This window comes from Penicillium canariense, assembly GCF_028826845.1.
Source record: "Penicillium canariense strain IBT 26290 chromosome Unknown utg000001l_segment0_segment0, whole genome shotgun sequence".
Taxonomy (NCBI): domain Eukaryota; kingdom Fungi; phylum Ascomycota; class Eurotiomycetes; order Eurotiales; family Aspergillaceae; genus Penicillium; species Penicillium canariense.
In genome coordinates, this window is record NW_026622728.1 from 6212874 (window position 1) to 6235678 (window position 22805).

Below are 22805 nucleotides of genomic sequence, written 5' to 3' on the forward strand. Positions count from 1 at the left end.
TATTAAGCAAGTCTACTGGTCATGAGATCTAGATTCGAATCAATCTATCCGTACATGCGGAATGGACTTGAAACATGAAGCACTTAGGTTCAACAGTCACGGTCGTTCATCCAGTTCCAGCATCAATCATGGTAAGAATATGCGTCAATAACAATCATTTCTTCCCCGGCAGCTTCAGCCATTTGGGCATAGCGCCACTCTTTCGAGCTCCGCCAGGCTTGCCTCCCTCGCGGTCACCACTGGGCCCTGCCTCTGCTGAAGTAGAAGCAGAAGGCTCCTGCACGGACTCTCGGGGCTGTTCGACCTTGAGCTCTTGCGCCTGGCTGCGCAGCCCTGGGTGTAAAATGTCTGCTCGGTGCTGGCTGCCTACGGAGGCACCAGCCCAGGAGAAATTGACCAATACTCGGCCAGCTAAGCCAAGGTCTTTGATTAACAGCGACTGATCCGACTCAGGGATAGCATTTGCATGCGCAGTTCGAGCAGTCGTCGGGTTGGAGAAGACATTTAAAGTGAACTGCTCTGCCGCGAATGGCGGTGCAAGACAGCTCCGCACGAATCGATAAAGTGACAACCCAGAGTCCATCGGCCCAAATTTGGCTACCACCTGGCTCTGATCTGGAAAGCGGACCTTCACGTCTACTTCACGGATCTCAGAGAGTCGCTTCTTCTCTGCGGCTACCTTCGCAGCGATTTCAGCATCTGTTGGGAGGCGTTTGTTGCGCGAGGACTGGTTAAGAAGCCGCTGATGAGCTTTTGCGTGCTCAACAGAAGGAACATAATCTTCTTCATTATAAGATAATTGCGCGGAGGATGGGGTATCATTTGTCGGTGGAGAGAAGACCGTGATAGGCCGGCCGGAGGTTGATGTTGACGCAGGTTGCTCGGGAGCAGATCCTGGAAGCGAGTTTTCCTGTCCAGTAGCTGCGGAAACAGCCTGTTCACCCGGAACCTCTGATTGTTTAGAGGCAGCCGCCTGTTCGTCAGGCGCACTGGTCGTTTCCTCTGCGGTAGAAGCTGTGGAGGCCCGATTTGGGTGCGCTGCTGGCAGTTCGTCCTCGGCCGACTTGAAGTATTCACCAATCTTTGTCATCGCTATATCGAGTGGCTCCTCTGTCCGCCGGAAGCTGAGTCGGATAAGCACGTTGCCACTATTGAACCCCAGCTGGGCCAGGGATTTCTGCAGGTCCGTGAAGCTTGACAGCTCGCGCTCCAGGATTTGAAGGACCGGAATCTCGTAGAAGAGCCGCCCTGCACCAGAGTCACCAGTAGTAGCAGGGACCCCGCGTGCGGTGAGGTTCCGAACAGGTCCAGTTCCTGCTACTCCAGCCTCAAATTTGCGCAAGACCAGCCAAAGTGTTGTCGTACTGGGGAACTTGTCTAGTATGCGTCCGTTTTGAGCCCCGCGGGCTTCAGACTCAGGAAGTTGAAGAGCGACTGTGACAACTGAGGGAGAGCGGGATAGCTGTACAAGCTCGAGCTTTGCTCCAGAACTGAGGCCAGAGAGACGGAAGGAGAGGGAGAGGTCCAGTTGTTTGCCGTTGTGTCTGAAGTATTAAATGTCAGTCTGGTCATATCATGTCTCAGCAGGGCAGGGGGCATATTGACTAACTTGAGACCATATTGACTGGAATTGTAACCAAGCTTTGAGCATGCTTCTTCCAAAACATCGGTCAAGTGTTTGCCTGGGGTTGTCTTGACAGTTGCCCGCCTGGCCGTCGCGTCGATCACCACAACGTGGGCGCTCATGGCCGCGCTGTATGTATGAAGCTCTCTGTGAAATGAAGCGGTGGCAAGAATGAAAAAGTAATGGATTTCGAGTAGAACGCAGTATGATCCAAAGGTTAAATGGGTGAGCGACCCAAAATGTGGGGTGAGAGAACGGAAGAAAGCAGTCGAAGGTCGAGGCCGAACCAAATAGGCAGCGGTGCGGGCGTCATCCGAGCTCTGGCGCTCTCGCGTACCTCACAGCTCCCCGTCATCACCTCACCTCCCCCCATCATCCACCCCCCGACCTCCCTACCCAACCTTCTCTGTTCAGCCTGTCTCTCTTGCTGGAGCTCCCGAGAACGTCTTGCCAACTGGATTGATTAGAAAGAACCGCAATCATGGTAGGAAAATGTGTCCCTTGACCATGTCGCTCATTTCACTGGACTGCAAGCTAACCACCTCCTGCCATCAACAGGGCTCTCCCTTCGACATCAGTATGACGGACTCTGACCCCTGACATCCAACCAGTTAAACCCCTAACATATCCTTAGATGGCGGTGCCTGTGTCGCGATGGTGGGCAAGGACTGCGTCGCCATCGCCTGCGACCTCCGCTTGGGCATGCAAGCCCTGACCATTTCCAACAACTTCCCCAAGATCTTCAACTACGCTCCCTCCACCTACCTTGGCCTGACTGGTCTCGCAACCGATGTCAACACCGTCTCTGATCTCTTCCGCTACAAGGTCAACATGTACCGCCTGCGTGAGGAGCGCCATATTGCCCCCCAGACCCTGGCCAACCTGGTCAGCTCATCGCTGTACGAGAAGCGCTTCGGTCCTTTCTTCGTGAGCCCAGTGCTGGCAGGTATCAACCAAACGACTGGGAAGCCGTTTATTTGCGGGTTTGACAGCATCGGCTGTATCGATTTCGCCAAGGATTTCATTGTGAGCGGTACAGCGAGCGACCAGCTGTTCGGTACCTGTGAGGGACTGTGGGAGCCGGATCTTGTATGTGTGCACCGCTCGTATCCTAGGCCTTATCAGCTAATACCTCGTACTAGGGCCCCGAGGACCTGTTCGAAACCATCTCCCAAGCACTGCTGAGCGCCGTCGACCGAGACGCTCTCTCTGGCTGGGGTGCCCAGGTGTATATTATAGAGAAGGATAAGGTGACCCAGCGGCTACTGAAGGGACGGCAAGATTAAAGGGGAGGGGATGGACACGAGGGGTTCACACTGGTGGTTATTATTGGGCTTTCTGTTGGTCTGAGGGCAAATTCCGGCGTCTATGGTCTTCACTGGATGATGAGGTTCCATCGACGGTCAGCCACGGGCGAAATGCTACAGCAGTGACGCAAGGACAGTTGACACTCGCATCGAGAATGGACTCGGCCCGCAACTATATGGTTTCTCTTACTCCTATCATGATAATACAAGCCCCGTCATCACGTCACAACATTGCCCCGAAAGCTAAAACTGCCTAGTCTGACCTAGCGGCACTGACCGATACGAGGCCAGCAGAAGATCAATAGCCATCTTTCCCCTGTACAGCCTCATAACCTGCTCCATCCCTACTGAAGAATTCCTTCAGATCCCCAGCTAGCAGCTCAGGCACCTCCCACGCTGCAAAATGACCACCGCGATCGAACTCCTTCTCCTTAGTCACATTCCCGATGGCATGGTACCAGGCCATGGGCCACATCACAATCTCTTCCTTAAACTGTGCGACAGCAAATCGCACATTGGGTGGCGCGTGAGCTGCCAGGACCTGATCAAGGGTTATCCAGTTCTTGATCTGGCCATCCGGTTCGCCAGTGGTCTTCGTGCTATCGGGTCTCTTTGCCGAAGCCTCGTAGTAAATCCTGATTGAAGCCGCTGGCCCCGCCCGCGAGAAGAAGTAGATACTCACCCAGGTCAAGATTTCCTCATCAGTCCATTGGTAGCCGTCCGACCAAAGATGAAGCTTGTCATAGATCCAAGCCAGCAGTGCGACCGGACTGTCGTGCAAGCCATATCCCAACGTCTCCGGCCGAGTCGCCTGTTGCTTCATGTAGGCATTGCCACGCTGGGCGTAGTCCATGGTCCGAGCGATGCACGCTCGATCCTTAGCCGAGAACGGGACACTGGCCAGGGACTGGAGGAAGCGTAGAGGGCTTCGCCATGGGTAGGGAGGAACGACTGGGATAAAGTTTAAATGAATGGCTTGAATGTGTTTGGCATAGTATTGCGCCATAGCACGGGCGATCATGCTGCCCCAATCACCTCCTTGGATAGCTAGACAACTGTCAGTTGGAATGATAGGTTGTGGATAGACCCAAGGTTAACTTGCCGTATTCATCATACTTCAGCGTCATCATCAGTTTGTGGAGCGTTTCGGCGTACTGGGCTAGACCGAATCCTTTCTACAGGATATACTGAGTATACGCGTGTTAAGTCTCAGTAGTAGATCGAGGCATACCTTCAAAACCCCTTGCGAGAAGCCGAAATTGGGCAGTGAAGGCACCACAACATCGAATACGGGCCCTTCGTTGCCCTTGGTAAGCAACGGGATCAACTTGGTTGCTTCGAGGAAGCTACCAGGCCCTAATTGCAAAGAAAATACTTCAGTTGACATCTTGCCAGAGTATTGGAGCTAGAAAAATAAGGTCAAACATACATCCGTGAATAAACAGGAGCGGGATAGCATTCAGACTGCAGCTTCGATGATGGATGAAGTGGATATCAAGCTCCCCAAACCCATCCACTGAGATAGGGACTGTATACTGCTGAAGCTGCTCATTCAATCTCTTTTCCTGGGCTCGCCAGTCAAAATTTTCACGCCACACGGTGGCCAGTCGCTTCATCTCGGCGAGCGGAACACCCATGTCCCAGCCAGCACCGTCGAGCTCATTAGGGAAAGTAGCTTGCTCGAGCTTCTTGTGAAGCTGCTCAATTTGAGCATCGGGGACGGCAATATTGAATGGCGATACGATAGTCATTTTGGACTCTTCTTCGTTTCCTGGGCGAATCTAGCGACATGCAGGAAGGAAGCTGTATAGTAGCGCCTGCTCTTGAGGAGCCCCACAGCAGGGGAAGTTTACCCGAAACCCTGACTCGCGAGGATCAACCTCGGTATCACGCAGAGCTCAATATGCCCGCAGAAACAACCCCTCTATACCCTGTAGAACCAATAAATGAGTTGATTGGGCCTGCTAGAAGAATCTAATCATGTTCGGAACCATCCTTCCCTACCTACCGATCGATAGCTAGTATTTTAGAGCAAGTCTGGAAAAGGAGCGTGATTGATGTAAGATCCTACATCCCGAGGGATCGGCCGAGGAAAGAGATAAGTCATAGCACAATGAGTGAGATAGGATAGTTAGTTAGTTGAACCCCAATTAGTCACGTTTCCGATTCAATTGATAATCTCGGTTACGTTCGTACAACAGCTCTTCTGTCTTTGACGGTAGGAACCTTTCTCTGTCTCGCCCGCGGCGTTGATGATGTCGCATCAACAAACATTCGCAGCCACAGATCCCGTCTCCCCTTCCTCCTTTCACTGAGCTTCCTTGAAGCATTTGTCCCCTTCCACACCCACCATATGGCCTAAAGTTGAGGAGAGGTCAAGTCGAGGGAACGCAATCTCTGCACCTCAACTCAAGAAGAAGTGGTGGCTGATTTTCATATAATAATCCCAAAAAGCTTTCCACAGTGGCGAATTTCTACCTGGACGAGGCAGGAATGGATCGTTCCACCGAAATGCACTTACGGCTTCGTGGATACCCTTCGTATACGTGGACTTTGTCTTGATATAGATCAAAATTCAAAATCGATGTACAAAGCTTGCCAGGGATGTTTTTGATGATGTCAAATTCTCTGAAATCATTATCGAAAAGGGGTGCAGGGACGATTTCCATGTCGTTGCCATCAATTTCGTCGATCTAGTCTATCGCCGCAACTACCTCCCCCATCACGGCAGCATATTGTTTCATGACTTATTCTAAGATCTTAATCTCTTCTGTCTGATACTGGTGAAGTGGAAAGTACCTCAGCTTTGATCGCGCTGTTACCTGGGACTTTGGGGACCGGTGGCGGCCAAAATATAGACGAGGCAGCCTTTATCGGAGTTGTTGGTCACGATGTAAGAGTCAGTAATCCTTGGAGGGCATAATAGTACACAAGGAGATATCTGGTAGCATCTAGAAAGAGAACCGCTCTGAACTGATGACGTTGCATGGAATGACTCCATCTAGGATCATTTTGAGGTCTCTACCACTTATGGTCTGTGGGCTTGATGAGACGAAAGCATTCTGGTGCCAAAGCCCGAGGGTGTATAGCTTTGAGAGATATTAGTTTCCTCAATTTTCTGGGCATGTAAAGAGGTTGAATAACCTATTTTCGCACTCTAAGATAATTCCAAGTTTACCTCCTCGATGTGCTCAGCTTCTGGGTGTCTCTCGTTCATGTCTTCGACTTGATGAGAACTCGGTTGGCTGAGAGAACCGACGAAAGGGAGATGGGGGGTCAAGAGAAGACGGATGCAGGGAGGAGATGAGTCTCAAGAGCTGAGAGGGAGCTGTTATAAGAGTTTGGCCAAGAGCAAGAAGGTGAAGTACTACCTGGCAAGTCCGTGGGCAGCTAGATTGACAAGCATGGAAGGTTCCGGGGCCGGCCTCTTACGAAAGAAGTGAAATGTACTTAACCTAAAAATCCATCACTCCCTTGTACTATCTGCTTGAATTGAAAGTAAATGTGCGGATCATATTCGATATGTAAGCCTTACCGTTTCTTAACCTGGTCTGCTTTTGATTCTTGTCTTGATACTGTGCATAGTACTTCGTTGATGTCTCCGATAAGCAGATAATGCGTGCCTATCTTATCGCAGCATCATTTCCCCACGCTTCACGTTCCGAAGACGTGTTCTAGTCGACAACCATGGCCTCATCCCAGGCGCTTCGATCGCGGTATGCTACACTGCTGAAGCAGTTCACTACCTCAGCCAAGGAATTTGAAGTTTTTACCACTGTCCCTGCCGATAGTGCTCCTCCGACAGGGATCCTTTATGTGCTAGACTCGTCATTCAACCCTCCAACCCGTGCCCATCTCCGCATCGCCAGCACCGCACTCCTGGAACAACCGGAACCACGCTCTCGCCTGCTTCTTTTACTTGCTACACAGAATGCCGACAAACCGTCTAAACCTGCGTCTTTTGAGGACCGGCTCGCTATGATGGAACTGTTCGCGCATGACCTGCGGTCCCACCTCGCAGCTGGAAACCCCTCAGAGCCCGCGTCCCCCATGGAGCACATTCCCACTATTGACATCGCGGTCACAAAGAAACCTTACTTCATCGATAAAGCCGCTTCTATCGCGGCGTCGCATCACTATCCGTCCCCGCTCGAGCAAGTCCATCTCACAGGCTACGATACCTTAATCCGCATCTTCAATCCCAAATACTACCCTCCAGAGCATACACTACAGCCCCTCAGTGCGCTGTTCTCACAACATCGGTTGCGGGTAACCTTGAGACCGAGTGACGAATGGGGTAATAAAGAAGAGCAGGAGGAATTTCTCGCCAGTCTCGCTCGTGGGGACCTAGAGCACCAAGGCGGGCGAAGGGAATGGGCACAGCGAATCCAGCTCGTCGAGGGCAGAAAGCCTGCAGACCCGCCAGTCAGCTCCACCAAAGCGCGCGAGGCAGCGGAGTCCGCCCCTCAGGATCTACAATGGTTGGTCCCGGACACTGTACGACAGTTTGTGCTTTCTGAAAGGCCATACTCGACAGAGAGCCCGGGCACCAGGGTATGATACGTTGTCTCTTTGAAGACCGAACTCGGGCGTCAGATGCAATTTCGTGACGCTCACTAGGCATCTTGCATCGTGTTTTTAGGTAAATGCATTTAGAACATGAAATATAGAACGCCTTGCCGATGGCAGCAACGCCAACTCCCACGCCTTGGGCTCGACCATACAACCCAAGTTTTGAACGTGTATCGTACAATTCCCACGAACGTGCCAACGTCCCCCTCATTCAGGGAGACCAGCCATTTTCAGTTGTCGGACCTGGTTTCTTCCTCCTCCCGCTTGCCCAGGGTATAAGCCAGTCCACCGCCGATCATGTTGACCAAACAGAGACCCATAGTTGCGCCACGAACAATGCCGCGAGCTCCAAACTTCTTCATGAGTGGTTGTCGGCGTCGGCCTGCCAGAAGTAGGTACAGCCCAGACCACGCCGCGCTAACGCCAGCAGTCTCCGTCTTGAACCCTTGAAGATTGGCATAGCTGGTGAACAGCAGGATAGGCGGAAACATCATTGGGAAGAATTGAAACGGACGCGCATGTTGCGCGAAGATGAGGGAGGCGAGTAGGGTCGGTGGGAACGAGTTTTCTAGAAGGAGGGGGATCAGTTCCTCTATTGTCATAGGCAAGGTAAAAGGCCCAGTGTGTTCAGTGAAATATCAAGCACATACCACCCCATGCTCTGAAGCGCTGCACCAGAGACTGCTTGGTTTCTTCGATTGTGGAGTCCTTGGCCATTTTGAAGCCGGCCAGGTTGGAGTTGACAGGCGTGGGATGAGGGAGGGACGGAACTTAGACTCGACGATAGGTCAGTACCATCTAGCACTGGAAAATCGTAATCGAGTCGCAATTATCGCCCGACTATCTCCTCGCAGATTTTGAGGTTGCAGGCTGTGGGGGCAGTTCGGAGCAGTGATGTACCAGCCGATAACCGCAGGCGGGCAGCGCAAAATGTCGTTCCCACGCTTGGCAAAGACACCTATCTCTACTATAGTTTTCCCTCAGTTGACAACCCCCCAAGTCCCTCCACTCAGCTACTCTCTTCGTCAGCCTTTCGCTTCATCCCCACGAGATCGGCTTTTGGGCTCATCGGCCGGTGTGCTTCTTTAGGCTTGACTCATCTGTCTGCCTTTTGAGGAAATTGGGATCCCCTTTCTCCGCGGTCCCGCGCCATCCTACCCACCCACCTCTCCGCTCCTGTCTTCCATTCGCGACGTCTGTGCATCCAGGTCGGCGAGCCATTTCGATTTCAAATCGCCATGCCATCTGCCACGGCGTCTGGCTCTGACGCCAACGGTAGTGGCGCGAGGTCGCGCGAACACAATCAAGGCAACCAGGATCGCAAATACACCCCCGAGCAGAAGGCGGCGGTCCTACGGATTCGAAAATGTTCGGCAACCGAGTTCTACGAGATCCTTGCGATTGAGAAAACTGCAACGGACAGCGAAATCAAGAAGGCCTATCGGAAGCAGAGTCTGTTGACACACCCGGACAAAAATGGGTATGATGGCGCGGACGAAGCTTTCAAAAGTGAGTGGACACATGACATGATCCTTCCTGCTGTTAAGCTGCCTACTAAAGACTCTCTTGATAGTGGTGTCGCGAGCCTTCCAAATCCTCTCCGACTCTGATAAGAAGTCTCGCTATGACAAGTTTGGAGGGGACCCTGATAGCAGATTCAACCCCGGACCAAGCGCCTCTAGCGGTGCCTCTCCATTTAGTGGGTTTGGTGGTGGATTCCCGCGATCCGCAGGGGGTGGTGGCCCAGGATTTGACGAAGAGATCTCACCGGAAGAGCTGTTCAATCGGTTCTTTAATGGCGGATTTGGAGGCATGGGCGGTGGTTTCAGCCCATTCGGTACGACCTATTCCTATTGTACCGCTTCATTTCCATGACTGACTATCTACCAGGGGGTCCACAATTTGTATTCAATATGGGAGGTGGCCCTGGCGTTCGCGTGCACCAGTTTGGAGGGGGCATACCACGGCGCAGACCTCGCACGACCACCACCAACAACAACGAGTCAGAGCCGGCCGTTGACGGCTGGGGTTTCGTTCGCCAACTGCTACCTCTCATTCTTCTTTTCGTCCTTCCTCTCCTCTCCTCCCTCCTAACCGGGTCTTCGACCCCAGCCGGCCCGACCTATCGATTCGATACCCCTCAACCTCCTCAGACCATGGGCCGCACCACACCGAGGCTCAATCTCAATTACTTCGTAAATCCACTAGAAGTGGAAGATTTCAGCGCACGCAAATTCCGACAACTCGACCAGCGCGTGGAAACGGAATACGTCTCTTTGCTTCGGCACCACTGCGAGTCCGAAGTGCATTTGCGAGAGCGGAAGATTCAAGAAGCACAGGGCTGGTTTTTCCCGGACATCGAGAAAATGAAGGAGGCGCGAGCGATGGAGCTCAAGAACTGCAGGCTGTTAGAGAAACTCAAAGGCAAATACTGAGCTGGACGACGAGTGTGTAATTTGGGATCGCGCTCGCGGAATTTATCCTTCTGTTCATCGTTCTGGTTATGTCAATAGCACGAGGGCGGCGTCTATTGGGCTTTATCAAATTCGCTTCGTCGTTCTGTATAGTGTTTGTTAAATGCATTCAGCCTTCTATATATTTTCCACCTGACAATAGGTATTGTCGTCTATTGGAGCCGAGGGTCCCTAGCTACCTAAGGTTGGTTGAATCCCAACTATACGCGTCCACCTCAGACCCAGCTCTATATCTCAAAAGGCAATGAAAAAGAACAACATAAATGACGACGGGGTTCTCACCGTGTCTTACCCTCGTTCCAAGCCCATTTTGCCGTAGCCGCGGCGTCCACTTCCCTGCTTAGTCAAGTTGCACTGTACCCCAACAGCAGAACAGGCGAGCGAATCTCGGCGATCATGACAGAACCTCCGGCTTCCTTTCATACATTCCCCTCCTTTATCATTTTCACCTGAGGGGAGCAGGATTTTGTATCTCCGCATTCTTAGGCTTATTGGTTCTGGACACCGTCGGTGCCGGTGTGCTCCTGTAGCTCTCGCTGGAAGGACTGCCACCCACCTAAACACTGTCTTCGACACTGCGCCTCATATCCCCGACCCCACCAGACGTGGTCTCTCTACCCCGGACGTGTCTTGGCCTTAACTCTACCGGGCGCAAAGATGTCGGACACTCTTTCTGACGCGGAAAAGGTCGGCTGGCGGTCTCCCCTTCTTCTCCCATTCCGCAGCCATGGCGTTCCCTCTCCGCAGCTCGCTAACATGACGTCTTTCGTGGGATTTTAGATTCGCAATAAGCGCCTCGCGAAACTCCAAAACCCGGCCGCACCTGCTAGTCCGCCTGCTGATGAATCTTCTGGCTCTCCTCCGATTCCCGCTAGCCCTTCCCCGGCACGGTCGCCAGCGCCGCCACAGCAGTCGACTGGAATCTCCAATGGTTCATCATCCGCTGCACAGAAACCGCAGCATCCAGAAGGGAAGCGGATCAAAATAACGCCAAGTGGTTCTGCCTCGGCTCCTGAAAGACCTCGTTCTGTTGGGCCGTCTTCATCCCGAGCTTCCACACCTGCGAAGTCTGATCCTACGCCACAAAGTATTGAGGACTTTGAGCACCATGTCCTGAGCGATTTGTTCAAGCTGAGTCTAGAGGAGAGCTCTTTCGGAAAAAAAGATCAACGAGTGTTTCTCCCCGGGTTGCGGAGTGAGCTGCAGGATGAAGGTCAAGAATTGCGCTTGCATACAGCAATTCTGGACCAAGCGCTCCTGGAAGCGGCATCGAAAGCAGAGAAGCAACGTCCGCTTGATTACTTGCTTCCTTGCTGGAACAGGATTCATGAAAGAATGAAGAAACCAGATCCAGATTCAAGAAAGTGGAATATCTACTGTGAGGCCAAAAGATTGTGTCTTAGCTATTGCATTTTCGCGATTACGATGCCAGAGATGTTTGGGTATAAAATTGAATTCCAACTTGATAATTCCCTGTGGCGTATGCTGACATGTTGTTGCACAGAATTGACTCTCCCGAGTCTCCATTGGCTCGGCAGTTATTGCTGAGCCCGGATGACAAGAGAGGAATCCATCCTGACTTCCTCAAGGAAATAGCCGGAAAGTTTGATGAAGATGAAGGCCTCAAGCCCGCCTTGATTGTTGCGGTTGAAGAGTTAAGCGCCCAGCTGTCATCTAAGGATGCTAATGGCGACTTTCAATCCTATTTCACTGTATGTGTTTTCCTTTAAAGACCCCGAGTCTCTATACTAATCGCAGCGACAGGCGTTGAGAAACCTGGTCGTTGATAAGACCATTGCAACTGCTATAACCGAGTCTTCCGTTTTCAATGCTTCGAAAGACCCAGCTCAATTTGAGAAGTCTACTCTTCTGGGACCCTGGTTCCGGATCTCTCCTCTTCAGCCCAAAGTGACAATGTCATACTTTTCCAGTCCCACGACCCGAGACAAGGGATTCATCGCGAACTCGCAAAACTCCCTTCGCATGATGCAAAATATGATCCAGTGGGACCTCGACTTCATCATAGACAAAATTATTCACTCCTCTCGAGAGGCTAGGTACCGAGTTCTGGATTGGGCTGCGACTGCTTTGAATATTAATCATAAACGACGCGCAATGCAAGTTGATCCTGAGCAAGTCGCCTCTGATGGCTTCATGTTCAATCTCACGTCCGCTCTAGATAAGCTTTGTGCTCCAATCATGAACATCCAGTTCGCCAAAATCCATACCCTTCATGCGGAGTATCTCCAGCAAAGCCCTCGAGTGGACATGCGAGATGAGACAAAGATCAATGCAGACCAGCATGCCTCTGATGCATACTATTCCAAAAAAGTGGACGGCAGCCCCAACTTCAACAGCGAGGTCTTTTTCCTAACAATTGCTGCACATCACTATGGTAGTGAATCGCTGACCTCAAAACTGGAACAACTCGAGAAGGATCTCAGACATATGGAATCCACAATCCACAAATTCGAGCTTGAGCGGGACCGATGGGCTGGAATCCCCACGCAATTGCGCATCTTTGAGCAGGCGCTCAAGAAATACCGCGATAAGCTCGACCTTGGGCTGGCATTGAAGTACAGCCTCGGAGCTGTACTTTCTGACAAAGAATGGCAAAGTCGCTCGATAGAGTTTATTCGCCATGTCGCTGTCTGGCTGTTGAGAGTTGCCTCAGGAGTGGATTTCCCGAAAGAGAAGTTCACTCTGCCTCTTCCACAGCAGCAACCTGAAGTTTTCCAATGCTTGCCGGAGTATTTCCTCGATGTCATCATCAACAATTTCAAGTTCGTTAGCTTGTTCATGCCAGAGACCGTCACTGCCACTCTAGGCGACGAATTGGTGATGCTGTGCATTACATTCCTGGAGAGCTCCAGCTACATAAAGAACCCATACCTCAAGGCCGGCCTCGTTTCAATGTTGTATCGAGGCACGCTAGACCGTGGCAACGGCACCCGCGGTGTCTTGGTAAACCTGCTCAACTCGATGCCGTTTGCCAACGAGTACCTCTTGCATGCTGTCATGAAATTCTACGTTGAAGTAGAGCACACTGGAGCCCATACCCAGTTTTTCGACAAGTTCAACATCCGGTATGAAATTTTCCAGATTATCAAGTGCATCTGGCCCAACACCTTGTATCGAAAGAAGTTGGCCATTCAAGCCACGCAGAACCAGGATTTCTTCGTCCAATTTGTCAATTTGCTATTGAACGATGTGACATATGTACTTGACGAGTCCTTCAGTGCCTTCAAAACCATTCGCAACCTGCAGGATGAACTCAAGCGCGACGGAAGCTCAATGGACCCTAATACTCGGCAACAGCGCGAGGAGCATTTGACGACCACCCAGCGCAGTGCCAAATCTTACATGCAGCTGACCAACGAGACAATGGCCATGCTAAAGCTCTTCACTGCCGCACTGGCCGACTCGTTCACCATGCCAGAGATTGTCCAGCGGTTAGCCGACATGTTAAATTACAATCTCGACGCCATGGCCGGGCCCAAGAGCTCCCAGCTCAAAGTGGAAGAAAATGTGAAACTGATGGCAGAGAAGTACGGATTTGACCCGCCAGTAGTTCTCAGCGAGATTGCGTCAATTTACCTCAACCTTATGAAAAAGCAAAGTTTTATCACGGCAATCGCTCGTGATGGACGTTCTTACAAACCTGAGCTGTTCAAGCAAGCAGCAGACCTTTTACGGCAGCACAATATGACATCTGAGGAAGACTTGCGACGTTGGGATCGTCTGCGAAAGAGTGTCCAGGAAGCCAAGGAGGCAGATGACCAGGCGGAGGAGGATCTGGGCGAGATCCCTGATGACTTCTTGGGTATGTGCACTTCTCCCGCTATTGGATATCAAGCAAGCTCTAATGTCATCCAGATCCTCTCATGTACACTCTGATGGAAGATCCCGTTATCCTGCCGAGCTCGCGGGTCTCGATTGATCGTTCGACTATCCGCTCGCACCTTCTTAGTGACCCTCACGATCCCTTCAACCGTGTTCCCTTGGTCATGGAGGATGTGCTACCTGGTAAACTTGCCCCATTAATATCCATCCAAACGCACGATCTAGCGCTAACCTGGTAACCGTAGATACCGAGCTTAAGGCCAAGATTGAGGCGTTCAAGGCAGAGCGGACGGGCAAGAAGGGCCCGGCAGCGGAGCAGATGGATACGTCTGCGGATTAAGTTTAACATCTGCCGGTTTCATGTATTCCACTTGTTAGACTTAGCTCCCCTGACGTACATAGACTGCCAAGGTGATAGATCGTGTAGCTTCTCATGACCGCCTTCCCGATTCGGCATGTTACATCATCGTCCGTGTCACAACTTAAACTCTACTTAAGCTTTAGCTTCCTCCGCATTGTAGTTTCCTCCCTTGCAAGTGTCCTCTCCAGCCCTTAAATCCACCATGGGCACCGCTCTTTCCACCTCCTGGGCATCTGTCCCGCCCATTGCCATGTTCTCCCCTCCAACTCCCGCGGCGTACACGACCGCCCTTACAATTTTTCAGTACTTCCCTGTGGTGAGTAAACAAAGAAGCCCATTTTCCCATTGACCTCGGAAAATATCCCCTGACAAGGTCATAGTGCACCATTCTGCAATGGATTCTTGCCTGGCACCCGGCGGGCAAAACATCCCTCCCGGAGTCACTTTTCAACATCCCAGGCCGAGTAGCCTGGTGCCTCATGGAGATTGTTGGTCCACTCAACTTGCTCTACAGCCTGTCTCAGACCACACCCTCCTTGTCTGAGCTACCAGCCCCGAACCAGTTGGTTGTAGCCCTATACTGCATTCACTATGCCAACCGGGCGGTAATTTCGCCTTTCTTTTCGGCGCCGAGCATGTCGCCTATCCACCTGTTTGTCATGGTGAGCGCAATGGGATTTAATTGGTTCAACTCTTCGTGTCTGGCTGGGTGGCTATCCGGCTACGAGATTCCCATCCCCGGATTCCGGACCAACGGTGCCGAGGCACTGGGCTCCTCTTCCGTGCGTTCTGAATCAATCTCACTGGTTCAAATACTCCCCATCATCGGGACTGTCCTGTTCATTATCGGCATGGCTGGTAACATCTACTCGGAGACGGCACTGTTCCAATTCAGGCGGGATGAAGCAGAGAAGCGCTCTGCAAAGAAATCGGACGAGACCCCTGCCAATGGCAACAACAAGTTCCACAAGGTCTATGTCATCCCACCGACAAAGGGCGTGTTTCGATCCATTCTGTACCCTCACTACGTCTTCGAGTGGTTGGAGTGGACTGGATTTGCTCTCGCTGGAGTCGCAGTGTTCCCCCTTTCTCTGTCTACTAAGATCGGCACTGCCGCTAGCGCAGGTATTGCTCCACCGCTTCGGCCTGCACCGTGGATTATTCCTGCTGCATGGGCCGCGGATCGGTTTGGGTTACCTCTTCCTCTGCCAGCCGTGCTGTTTGTCATCAACGCTGTTACAAATATGCTGCCCCATGCCCGATGGGGGCGCAAGTGGTATCTGCAAAAATTTGGAGAGAAGGGTGTGGCGGGCAGAGGTGCTGTCGTGCCGTGGTGCGCGTGGATGTAAAGTCGGTACTGCAAACAAAGACAGATAAGAGACGGGAATCTACTGTATGACGGCTCTAGAGTTAATGAAAGACAAAGTTCCCAACAGGGGTGTGACCCGGGGATTATAATGTCCAAATAATCCACTTTTATGTGTCATGTTACAGGTGAAACTTCGTGAACATACATTTATAGTAAATTGGATACAGCTCCGCGAGAACAGTACAGTAGGGCCATCAACGGCTCTTAGGAGGCACTCAAAAGGATAACCCACTGAGTAACTGCTTCCAATATAGGTACAGGCGGAGTGATACAGTACATTGAACCGAGATAAAGAAAAGCAGTATGCAAAAGGCTCCAACAACAAGCGGCGTAACAATAGATTCAACTCGAGTAAAGATATTACTATATCGGTGATAACGATGTCAGAAATTTATATCTTCGGTCGATCTTAGGGAAAAGATAGAGATCTGGTATAGAAACAATGTATTTGAACAGCTGATTCTACACAGTAAAAAAGGTCCTCGTTCTCCAGGTCCAGGCGACAGCAACTGCTTCGCAAGGACGGGAGAACAAAGTAATTGTTGAAATAATCGGCACCTAAATTGGCGGCACCCATGTTGAAATCGTTAGTCATGTTGAAACTCCGTAAACCCGCTTTTGGTGCCCTCTAATCCACAAAACCGTTGAAACCCGTATGTTGAACTTTTGGTATCATCGTCATAAAACTCATCATAAAACAAAACTCCCCGTGCCGGAGGCGGTAGGTTGAGAATGCCGCCTCTCCCCAATTAACACATTATAGGAAGTGAAACAAAGGAAATTGAAGATGCACAGATTTACTGAGCGTACTTCTGGCGGTAGTACTTGGCAGCCGCAACCATCTGGAGTTACGTTAGTAAATAATTCACTCGATTTTGGCATTCAACGATGCTTACCCCAGTAAGGGCGGCCTTGGTCTCAGGCCACTGGCGAGTCTTGAGACCACAGTCAGGGTTGACCCAGAGTTGATCAGGGCGGAGGTACTGCAGCATCTCCTCGATGCGGTCCTTGATCTCCTGCTCGCTGGGGACACGGGGGGACTAGATTATGACGTTAGTATCGGACTGAGGAGCAATAGGCATAATGGACTCTTACGTGAATGTCGTACACGCCAGGGCCGATCTGAGCAGCGAAAGCCTCGTCGATGAAGACCTTGAGGAGCTTGGCATCGGACTTGCTGTTCTCGATGGACAGGACGTCGGTGTCAAGAGCGGCAATGGCGTGGAAGAAGTCCTGGAACTCAGAGTAGCAGAAGTGGGAGTGGATCTGAGTGTCGTCACGGGCCACGGCAGTGGACAGCTTGAAGGCATCGACGGCCCACTTCAAGTAGGCATCGCGCTCAGAACCCTTACGGAGGGGCAGACCCTCACGGAGAGCAGGCTCATCGACCTGGATGACAGCAACGCCAGCAGCCTCGAGGTCAGCAACCTCGTCGCGGAGAGCGAGAGCGAGCTGCTGAGCCTGGACAGACTGGTGGACATCGTCACGAGGGAAGGACCACCGCAGGCAGGTGATAGGGCCAGTAAGCATGCCCTTCATGGGCTTCTTGGAGATCGAAACAGCGTACTTGGACTCCTTGACGGTCATAGGAGCGGGGCGAGACACGTCACCGACCACGATAGGAGGGCGGACACAGCGGGAGCCGTAACTCTGGACCCAAGCCATAGTGGTGAAGGCGTAGCCGTTGAGGCGCTCTCCAAAGTATTGAACCATGTCTGAAAACGGTCAGTGGGATTTTTCGACACGATGGCATAAGAGGGGAAAGAACGAACCGTTTCTCTCGCTTTCACCGTGAACAAGGACGTCGAGATCAAGCTCTTCCTGGATCTTAACAACCTCCTGGATCTCCTTCTCAATGAACTTCTCGTATTCCTCAGCGGTGATCTCGCCCTTAGTGAACTTGTTACGGGTAACGCGAATGTTCGCGGTCTGGGGGAAGCTGCCAATGGTGGTGGTGGGGAAGAGAGGGAGCTTGATGGTCTTGGTCTGTTCCGCAATACGGACGGGGAAAGGAGACTTGCGGTTGTGCATCTCGGGGGTGACGGCAGCCTGGCGAGCCTTGACAGCAGGGTCGTTAGTGCGGGGAGAGGTGGCACGGGAGTGCATCGACTTGGCGTTAGCCTCAAGCTCGGCGCTGACGGAGGCAGGGCCCTCAGTGACGGCCTTGGCGACGACAGCAACCTCAGTGAGCTTCTCAACAGCGAAGCTGAACCAGTCACGGATCTCGGGATCGAGCTTCTTCTCGCTCTCCAGGGTGTGGGGAACGTGCAGGAGAGAGCTGGAGGTGGCAACGACAACACGGTCCTTGCCCAGCTTCTGGATAGCGGCCTCAACCTTCTCGATGGCGGTCTTGAAGTTGGTCTTCCAGATGTTACGGCCGTCGACAACACCAGCGGACAGGATCTGCTTGGGGCCGAGGGCAGCAACAACGGTGTCGAGCTGCTCCGGGTTGCGGACAAGGTCGATGTGGATGGCGTGGAGGTTCTGGAGGGAAGAGAGGACATCGATGTTGTGGACAATGTCACCAAAGTAGGTGGCGAGGGTCAGGCGGGGAGCCTTGTCACCCAAGTTGCTCAGGACCTCGTAGGCAGGCTTGAAGGCGGCCTTGGCCTTGGGGGCAAGGTCGAAGACCAGGACGGGCTCATCAATCTGGACATCCTCGGCACCAGCGGCCTTCAGCTTGGACAGAAGCTCAACATAGAGAGGCAGGAGATCGTTCAGCTTGTCAATGGGGTCGACAGACTGGCCACGGTCGGCCTTGCCAAGAACGAGGAAGGAGACGGGACCCAGAATGACGGGGCGGGTGGTGATACCCTGGGCCTTGGCCTCGAGGAACTCAACGACAGGCTTGGGCTCAGCAGAGAGAGTGAAAACCTGGTTGTCCTGCAGGGTAGGCTTGACGTAGTGGTAGTTGGAGTCAAACCACTTGACCATCTCCAGAGCGGGGACATCGACTCCCTCCTTCTGGAGACCACGGCCCATGGCAAAGTACTCATCGAGAGGGTGAAGCTTGTACTTGCTGTACCGTTCGGGCACAACGCCGAAGAGCTGGATGTGGTCAAGAACCTGATCTGTTGGGGAATTAGCAAGCGAGTTCTGCTTATGAACATTGAGAGGGAGGGCGCTCACCGTAGAAAGCGAAGTCGTTGCTAGGAACAGAGTCGACACCAGCCTTCTTGATCAGACCCCAGTGCTCAGCACGGAGGCGCTTGCCCTCAGCAAGCAGATCATCGCGGGAGATCTTGCCGCCCCAGTAAGCCTCAGTGGCCTTCTTCAGGTCACGGACCCGACCCATACGGGGGAAGCCCAGAACGGAGCTGGAAGTCGTTAGTAACAGTCAACAGAGGGGCATTGAGGAATCCATAGAACATACGATTGGACCATTCTGACGGATGTGTGTAGAGAAGAAACGGAAAAAGGTAGTAAGGCGGGATCTCAGGAAGGATAAGTGATGCAAATGAACCCGATGCCTTTAGGGGAAGAAAGAAGAAGAAGGAGAGGGAGGAGGGAAAAAGCTGAGAAGAAAAATGGAGGGGGAAAGGTGGCCTAACCCCAAAGGGATGGAGGGGCAATGGTAATCTGACAGTACGGCGCGCTATTGGGGCCGTGCAGCAACGGGGGAAACTTCGGCGGGCTTTGGGTTCTGTGGTCGGGGAAACACTGCAAATGAGGTTTGTATGTATGGTAATGCTGCCGTAACGGTAACCCCACCATAGGGGCAGGTCTCCGTGATCGGCGGGAATCACGCCATTCCGACACGGGGCGATAACAGCGGGCGATAACCTAGCAAAGGAGAGCTTGCAGCTTCTATCGAGGGTAAACTAAACCAGGCTAATGTTCTATCTGAGAGCTTTCAGTCCAACATGGAATTTGGAAAAATACCCTTTTCTGAACAATTACGCTGCCAGAGAACGGCAAGCGCGAGCCAACGAGCCAAGGAGCCAAACATGCTCATCGGCGGGGTCAGCCGGAAGCCACTTCTCGGAACCGGTGAGCTAGCTCATGCAGGATACACCGCCAATCGTAGGCCAGAGATATTCCATGTACTCAAGACAGGAGTGTGCCTCGACGGTGAGATGTCAACTGGGGGCATAAGGGCCAAGCAAATAGGTTGAAGATTAAAATGTAGACTCTCAAAGACCCCCGGCTCAGGCCGGATTTAGAAATATATTTATGCGGCTACTGAAGGCCTTTCAATTGAGGATTGGCAGGGAGCGCTGCTGGTCGCAGCCAGTATACTTTCAGTAATAACAGGACATTGTCAATGAGCTCACGTGTAAAGTATATGGATGCTAGGAGAAAGCGATTTGCGGGTGAGATGGACCACAAAGCTGTAAAACGATACGTGGTCTCAATCTACAGTAAACACCGAGAGGCAATGGCGGAAATTAGGGCAACCGCATCAAGATCTACTATCCATCTTCTAACAAGACTTCATCGATTGAAAAAAACGACGCCGGTTATCCATAATACATGATGTTACCTGCATCGAGCCAGGTCTCGGAGGCATCTCCAAGCTGTGTAATTAACTCCAATTTTGAGCTATCGTGCCTTCTGTTGACGTTTTGTGTCAGAAACGGAAGATGCACAACAATATCAGGCAGGACCGTATTTCAATGAGGAAAGTCCCAAGGAGAGCTCCCTTCTGCTATCAAAAGGGCCATAGCTAGGCGGACTCCATCCTCACCATTATGCACATCGCTCCTTTCCACCAGGCAAATGGTGTTCCTCGACTGTCCTCGGTGGCGAAAGCCGCAACCTGCGTCGGTTCCTCGGCCATGTCGAGGCCGCCGGACCTACGACGCGCAGACGCAGCAGGGCCAGGCACAAAGTAAGGCTTCCTCGGAGAATGTCGAAACTCCCTGGAGATATTAAGAAGGGAGTTCTGACGAAGGCACAGGACTCCAATCTGGATCAGACAATGCTCCGTCTCCTTTTTCAAGATACCATCCCGAGACCATATCTCGCATGCTTCGGCGCCGATTCTCTCGAGAGTCCAAAGACTCCAGCGCACATCATGAGCCAAGCAAGTTCCTGTTTCCGTTTCCTCGGAAGTCGTCAAGGTCCGGCTCAAAAGCCACCACCGAGCTTACTGCGTTGGGAGACTATGGCAGCAGTTTGATGAGTGAGAGTCGATATGACAGTGACGCGCAATTCATTTCGACTCCGCAACGGGATCTCATGGATTCCCCGGCAAGCCGTGGTCGTCGCAGGATGGAACTGAGCAACTTGATTGAACAGAGTCACGAAAATGGTGAATCTGAGCGTTGGGCCATCGGCCATGGTGATAACATTCCAGAACCCCCCGTGTCTGCCTTTGGGATGCATTTCATCCATACCCCTCCCAGCAGTATGAGAAGTCAGCGCAGTCCGTACCACAAAGTTCATGATGCGGCCTTCGTTGAAGGCGAACGGAAGCATGAGCACAGCATCAAGTTGAACTTGGCGCGGTCCCTTCCCAATCTGAATTCAATCAGCCAAGGATGCAGGGGACCAATTTCAGTGCCGCCGCATGCGCCCCATTTCTCTGGGGGTCCCAATGATCAGAAACATTCCAGAGACTGCCAATCCATGGGAATTAGTAACCACAATTACGGCGTGGCTGCTTCAGGCTCGCTACCGAATCAATCATCCGGCATGATGGTTGCCAAAAGTCGACAGCAAGCCGCCTCGAGCACCCCTCTGACTGGTACCCAAACCGTCCATCTGGAAGACAAGGGCATGTCACATCGATTTGCCCCTCAATGCGCATCATCTGGCCCCATGTCTTGCAATCTCTCAATTGATGACCTGATCCGCAACGACAGATACGGTGCATTCATGAACGCGTCACAAGAAACTATGCCTGCATCCCCGAGGTCAGCCACATCGATAGCCTGTGGACACGATCCCCGAACCCAAATTTATCATCAGCGAGATGGGTCTTCATATTACTCCCACCGGCCCAATCCTATTTCAGCTAATGCTTCTCGTGCCCACTCACCTGCATTGGACGTCGAGAAGCATATCGGTATAGGGTCCAGAAGCACCTTCAAATTGACAGCTGAGGACGCTAACCTTCATCATGGCTCCCCCCAAACAAATGGCATGTTGAGTAGCAAGTTTGAAGAACACTGCGATAACGGCAGCCCAGAAGCCCAAGTTCACCTTGAGTCCAACGATATCCATGGCATAGGGTCCCCACGCAAAGTCAGTGCCGGTTGGATGTCTGGAGGTCGACGGGTGGGCTATGGCTATAGTCCAGTGCCTAATGATGAAGCCGTGCAGCATACGCAGCATTGCGATAGCCATTCGCCTGTGCGACCATGTTCAACCCAGAAGACAGAGCCAGTGATTCACGATGCCAACCTCCAGAGAGGCCATGCTGGTCAGTCTCACGGGGGAAGAACTGACCATGTGTATGCAGCTGAGCCAACCATCCCGGAAACTAAGTCTACCCCAGTCAACCATCATTCAAACCGTCCTGAGGTCGGGCGTGCTACTGTTCCCAGAGCCCGAAATCCCACTCGAACGATCAATGACTACCCAGAACCTCCCTACCTTCGAGACATTCTTTCAGGCCGCTACAGCGAAGAGCATGATCGCGAATCTGTAATATCAGATGAAAGAGGCACTGGAAGTCTTCGTGCAGCCAAAGTGCCTCCAAAGAGTCAAGCTGAACACTGTCAAGTTCCGCAGAGCTCGCATCATGTCAGCCGACCCGCCGACACCCCGCTGCACCGCTGGGCTCGCCTGAGCCAATCGATGAAGGCAAATCCACTGACAGTAAAGGACCAGAAAGGCCGCAGGTCCGGGATCAGGGGCGTAATCCAACCAAAGAAGGGGCAGCAGGTCCCCAATTCAGGCGATAACGCAGTGGATATTGACCCAGATTACCTCGGCATAGAGCACGACTTGACCGGTGGAGACGTGGCTCATCTGTTGCGCCCAAGCAACTCCCGGGGCGCGAAATGGGTACGCAGGTTGTCTAAGCACAAGGAAAGCACATGGCACTCGAATGTACACCAGCAGGAAATATCACAGGCGTCGTCGGGTCCATACCTTGACTGTGACCATAACGACCTTGAGCGGGCAAATTCTACCAAAAGCACACTCGCGGAAGACTTTGCGAATATGTATCAGGGGTGTCTGGATATGCCCGGATCATTTGAAGGCAGCCGCTGGGCTAATCGAACTAGTCGGATGTTGTGGGACCTGGTCACGACAGATGATGATCAGTGATGGGCGTTCACTTGAGCGAAGAAACGAATATGAA

General features: G+C 52.2%; 11 protein-coding genes across 11 annotated transcripts; 6 read left to right on the plus strand and 5 right to left on the minus strand.

The window, feature by feature from the left end:
• Positions 1-154: 154 nt before the first annotated feature.
• On the minus strand, positions 155-1746 carry N7482_002115 (putative UBX domain protein; the record flags this gene model as incomplete). The annotated part of the gene is made up of 2 exons (XM_056684240.1): positions 155-1544; positions 1610-1746. The coding sequence occupies 2 exons, from the start codon at positions 1744-1746 to the stop codon at positions 155-157; spliced, it is 1527 nt and encodes a 508-aa protein (XP_056547846.1).
• A 359-nt stretch (positions 1747-2105) lies between these two features.
• Positions 2106-2910, plus strand: pup3 (proteasome core particle subunit beta 3; the record flags this gene model as incomplete). The annotated part of the gene is made up of 4 exons (XM_056684241.1): positions 2106-2108; positions 2183-2201; positions 2259-2713; positions 2767-2910. The coding sequence occupies 4 exons, from the start codon at positions 2106-2108 to the stop codon at positions 2908-2910; spliced, it is 621 nt and encodes a 206-aa protein (XP_056547847.1).
• A 319-nt stretch (positions 2911-3229) lies between these two features.
• Positions 3230-4682, minus strand: N7482_002117 (epoxide hydrolase; the record flags this gene model as incomplete). The annotated part of the gene is made up of 4 exons (XM_056684242.1): positions 3230-3978; positions 4019-4106; positions 4163-4287; positions 4361-4682. 4 exons carry the CDS (start codon positions 4680-4682, stop codon positions 3230-3232), a joined length of 1284 nt encoding a protein of 427 aa, XP_056547848.1.
• Positions 4683-5405: 723 nt separating this feature from the next.
• N7482_002118 (zinc finger protein-domain-containing protein) lies at positions 5406-5675 on the minus strand (the record flags this gene model as incomplete). Its single annotated transcript, XM_056684243.1, has 2 exons — positions 5406-5624; positions 5646-5675. The coding sequence occupies 2 exons, from the start codon at positions 5673-5675 to the stop codon at positions 5406-5408; spliced, it is 249 nt and encodes an 82-aa protein (XP_056547849.1).
• A 943-nt stretch (positions 5676-6618) lies between these two features.
• N7482_002119 (nicotinate-nicotinamide nucleotide adenylyltransferase) lies at positions 6619-7491 on the plus strand (the record flags this gene model as incomplete). The annotated part of the gene is made up of 1 exon (XM_056684244.1): positions 6619-7491. The coding sequence occupies one exon, from the start codon at positions 6619-6621 to the stop codon at positions 7489-7491; it is 873 nt and encodes a 290-aa protein (XP_056547850.1).
• Positions 7492-7733: 242 nt separating this feature from the next.
• On the minus strand, positions 7734-8220 carry N7482_002120 (uncharacterized protein; the record flags this gene model as incomplete). Its single annotated transcript, XM_056684245.1, has 2 exons — positions 7734-8071; positions 8154-8220. 2 exons carry the CDS (start codon positions 8218-8220, stop codon positions 7734-7736), a joined length of 405 nt encoding a protein of 134 aa, XP_056547851.1.
• A 521-nt stretch (positions 8221-8741) lies between these two features.
• Positions 8742-9938, plus strand: N7482_002121 (J domain-containing protein; the record flags this gene model as incomplete). The annotated part of the gene is made up of 3 exons (XM_056684246.1): positions 8742-9012; positions 9077-9340; positions 9394-9938. 3 exons carry the CDS (start codon positions 8742-8744, stop codon positions 9936-9938), a joined length of 1080 nt encoding a protein of 359 aa, XP_056547852.1.
• A 696-nt stretch (positions 9939-10634) lies between these two features.
• N7482_002122 (ubiquitin-ubiquitin ligase UFD2) lies at positions 10635-14160 on the plus strand (the record flags this gene model as incomplete). Its single annotated transcript, XM_056684247.1, has 6 exons — positions 10635-10664; positions 10758-11419; positions 11482-11689; positions 11742-13800; positions 13854-14003; positions 14066-14160. The coding sequence occupies 6 exons, from the start codon at positions 10635-10637 to the stop codon at positions 14158-14160; spliced, it is 3204 nt and encodes a 1067-aa protein (XP_056547853.1).
• A 223-nt stretch (positions 14161-14383) lies between these two features.
• On the plus strand, positions 14384-15530 carry N7482_002123 (3-oxo-5-alpha-steroid 4-dehydrogenase family protein; the record flags this gene model as incomplete). Its single annotated transcript, XM_056684248.1, has 2 exons — positions 14384-14497; positions 14562-15530. 2 exons carry the CDS (start codon positions 14384-14386, stop codon positions 15528-15530), a joined length of 1083 nt encoding a protein of 360 aa, XP_056547854.1.
• An 817-nt stretch (positions 15531-16347) lies between these two features.
• Positions 16348-18934, minus strand: N7482_002124 (5-methyltetrahydropteroyltriglutamate--homocysteine S-methyltransferase; the record flags this gene model as incomplete). The annotated part of the gene is made up of 6 exons (XM_056684249.1): positions 16348-16392; positions 16447-16590; positions 16646-17265; positions 17323-18621; positions 18680-18867; positions 18924-18934. The coding sequence occupies 6 exons, from the start codon at positions 18932-18934 to the stop codon at positions 16348-16350; spliced, it is 2307 nt and encodes a 768-aa protein (XP_056547855.1).
• Positions 18935-20241: 1307 nt separating this feature from the next.
• N7482_002125 (uncharacterized protein) lies at positions 20242-22771 on the plus strand (the record flags this gene model as incomplete). The annotated part of the gene is made up of 2 exons (XM_056684250.1): positions 20242-20381; positions 20494-22771. 2 exons carry the CDS (start codon positions 20242-20244, stop codon positions 22769-22771), a joined length of 2418 nt encoding a protein of 805 aa, XP_056547856.1.
• Between the last annotated feature and the right edge of the window lie 34 nt (positions 22772-22805).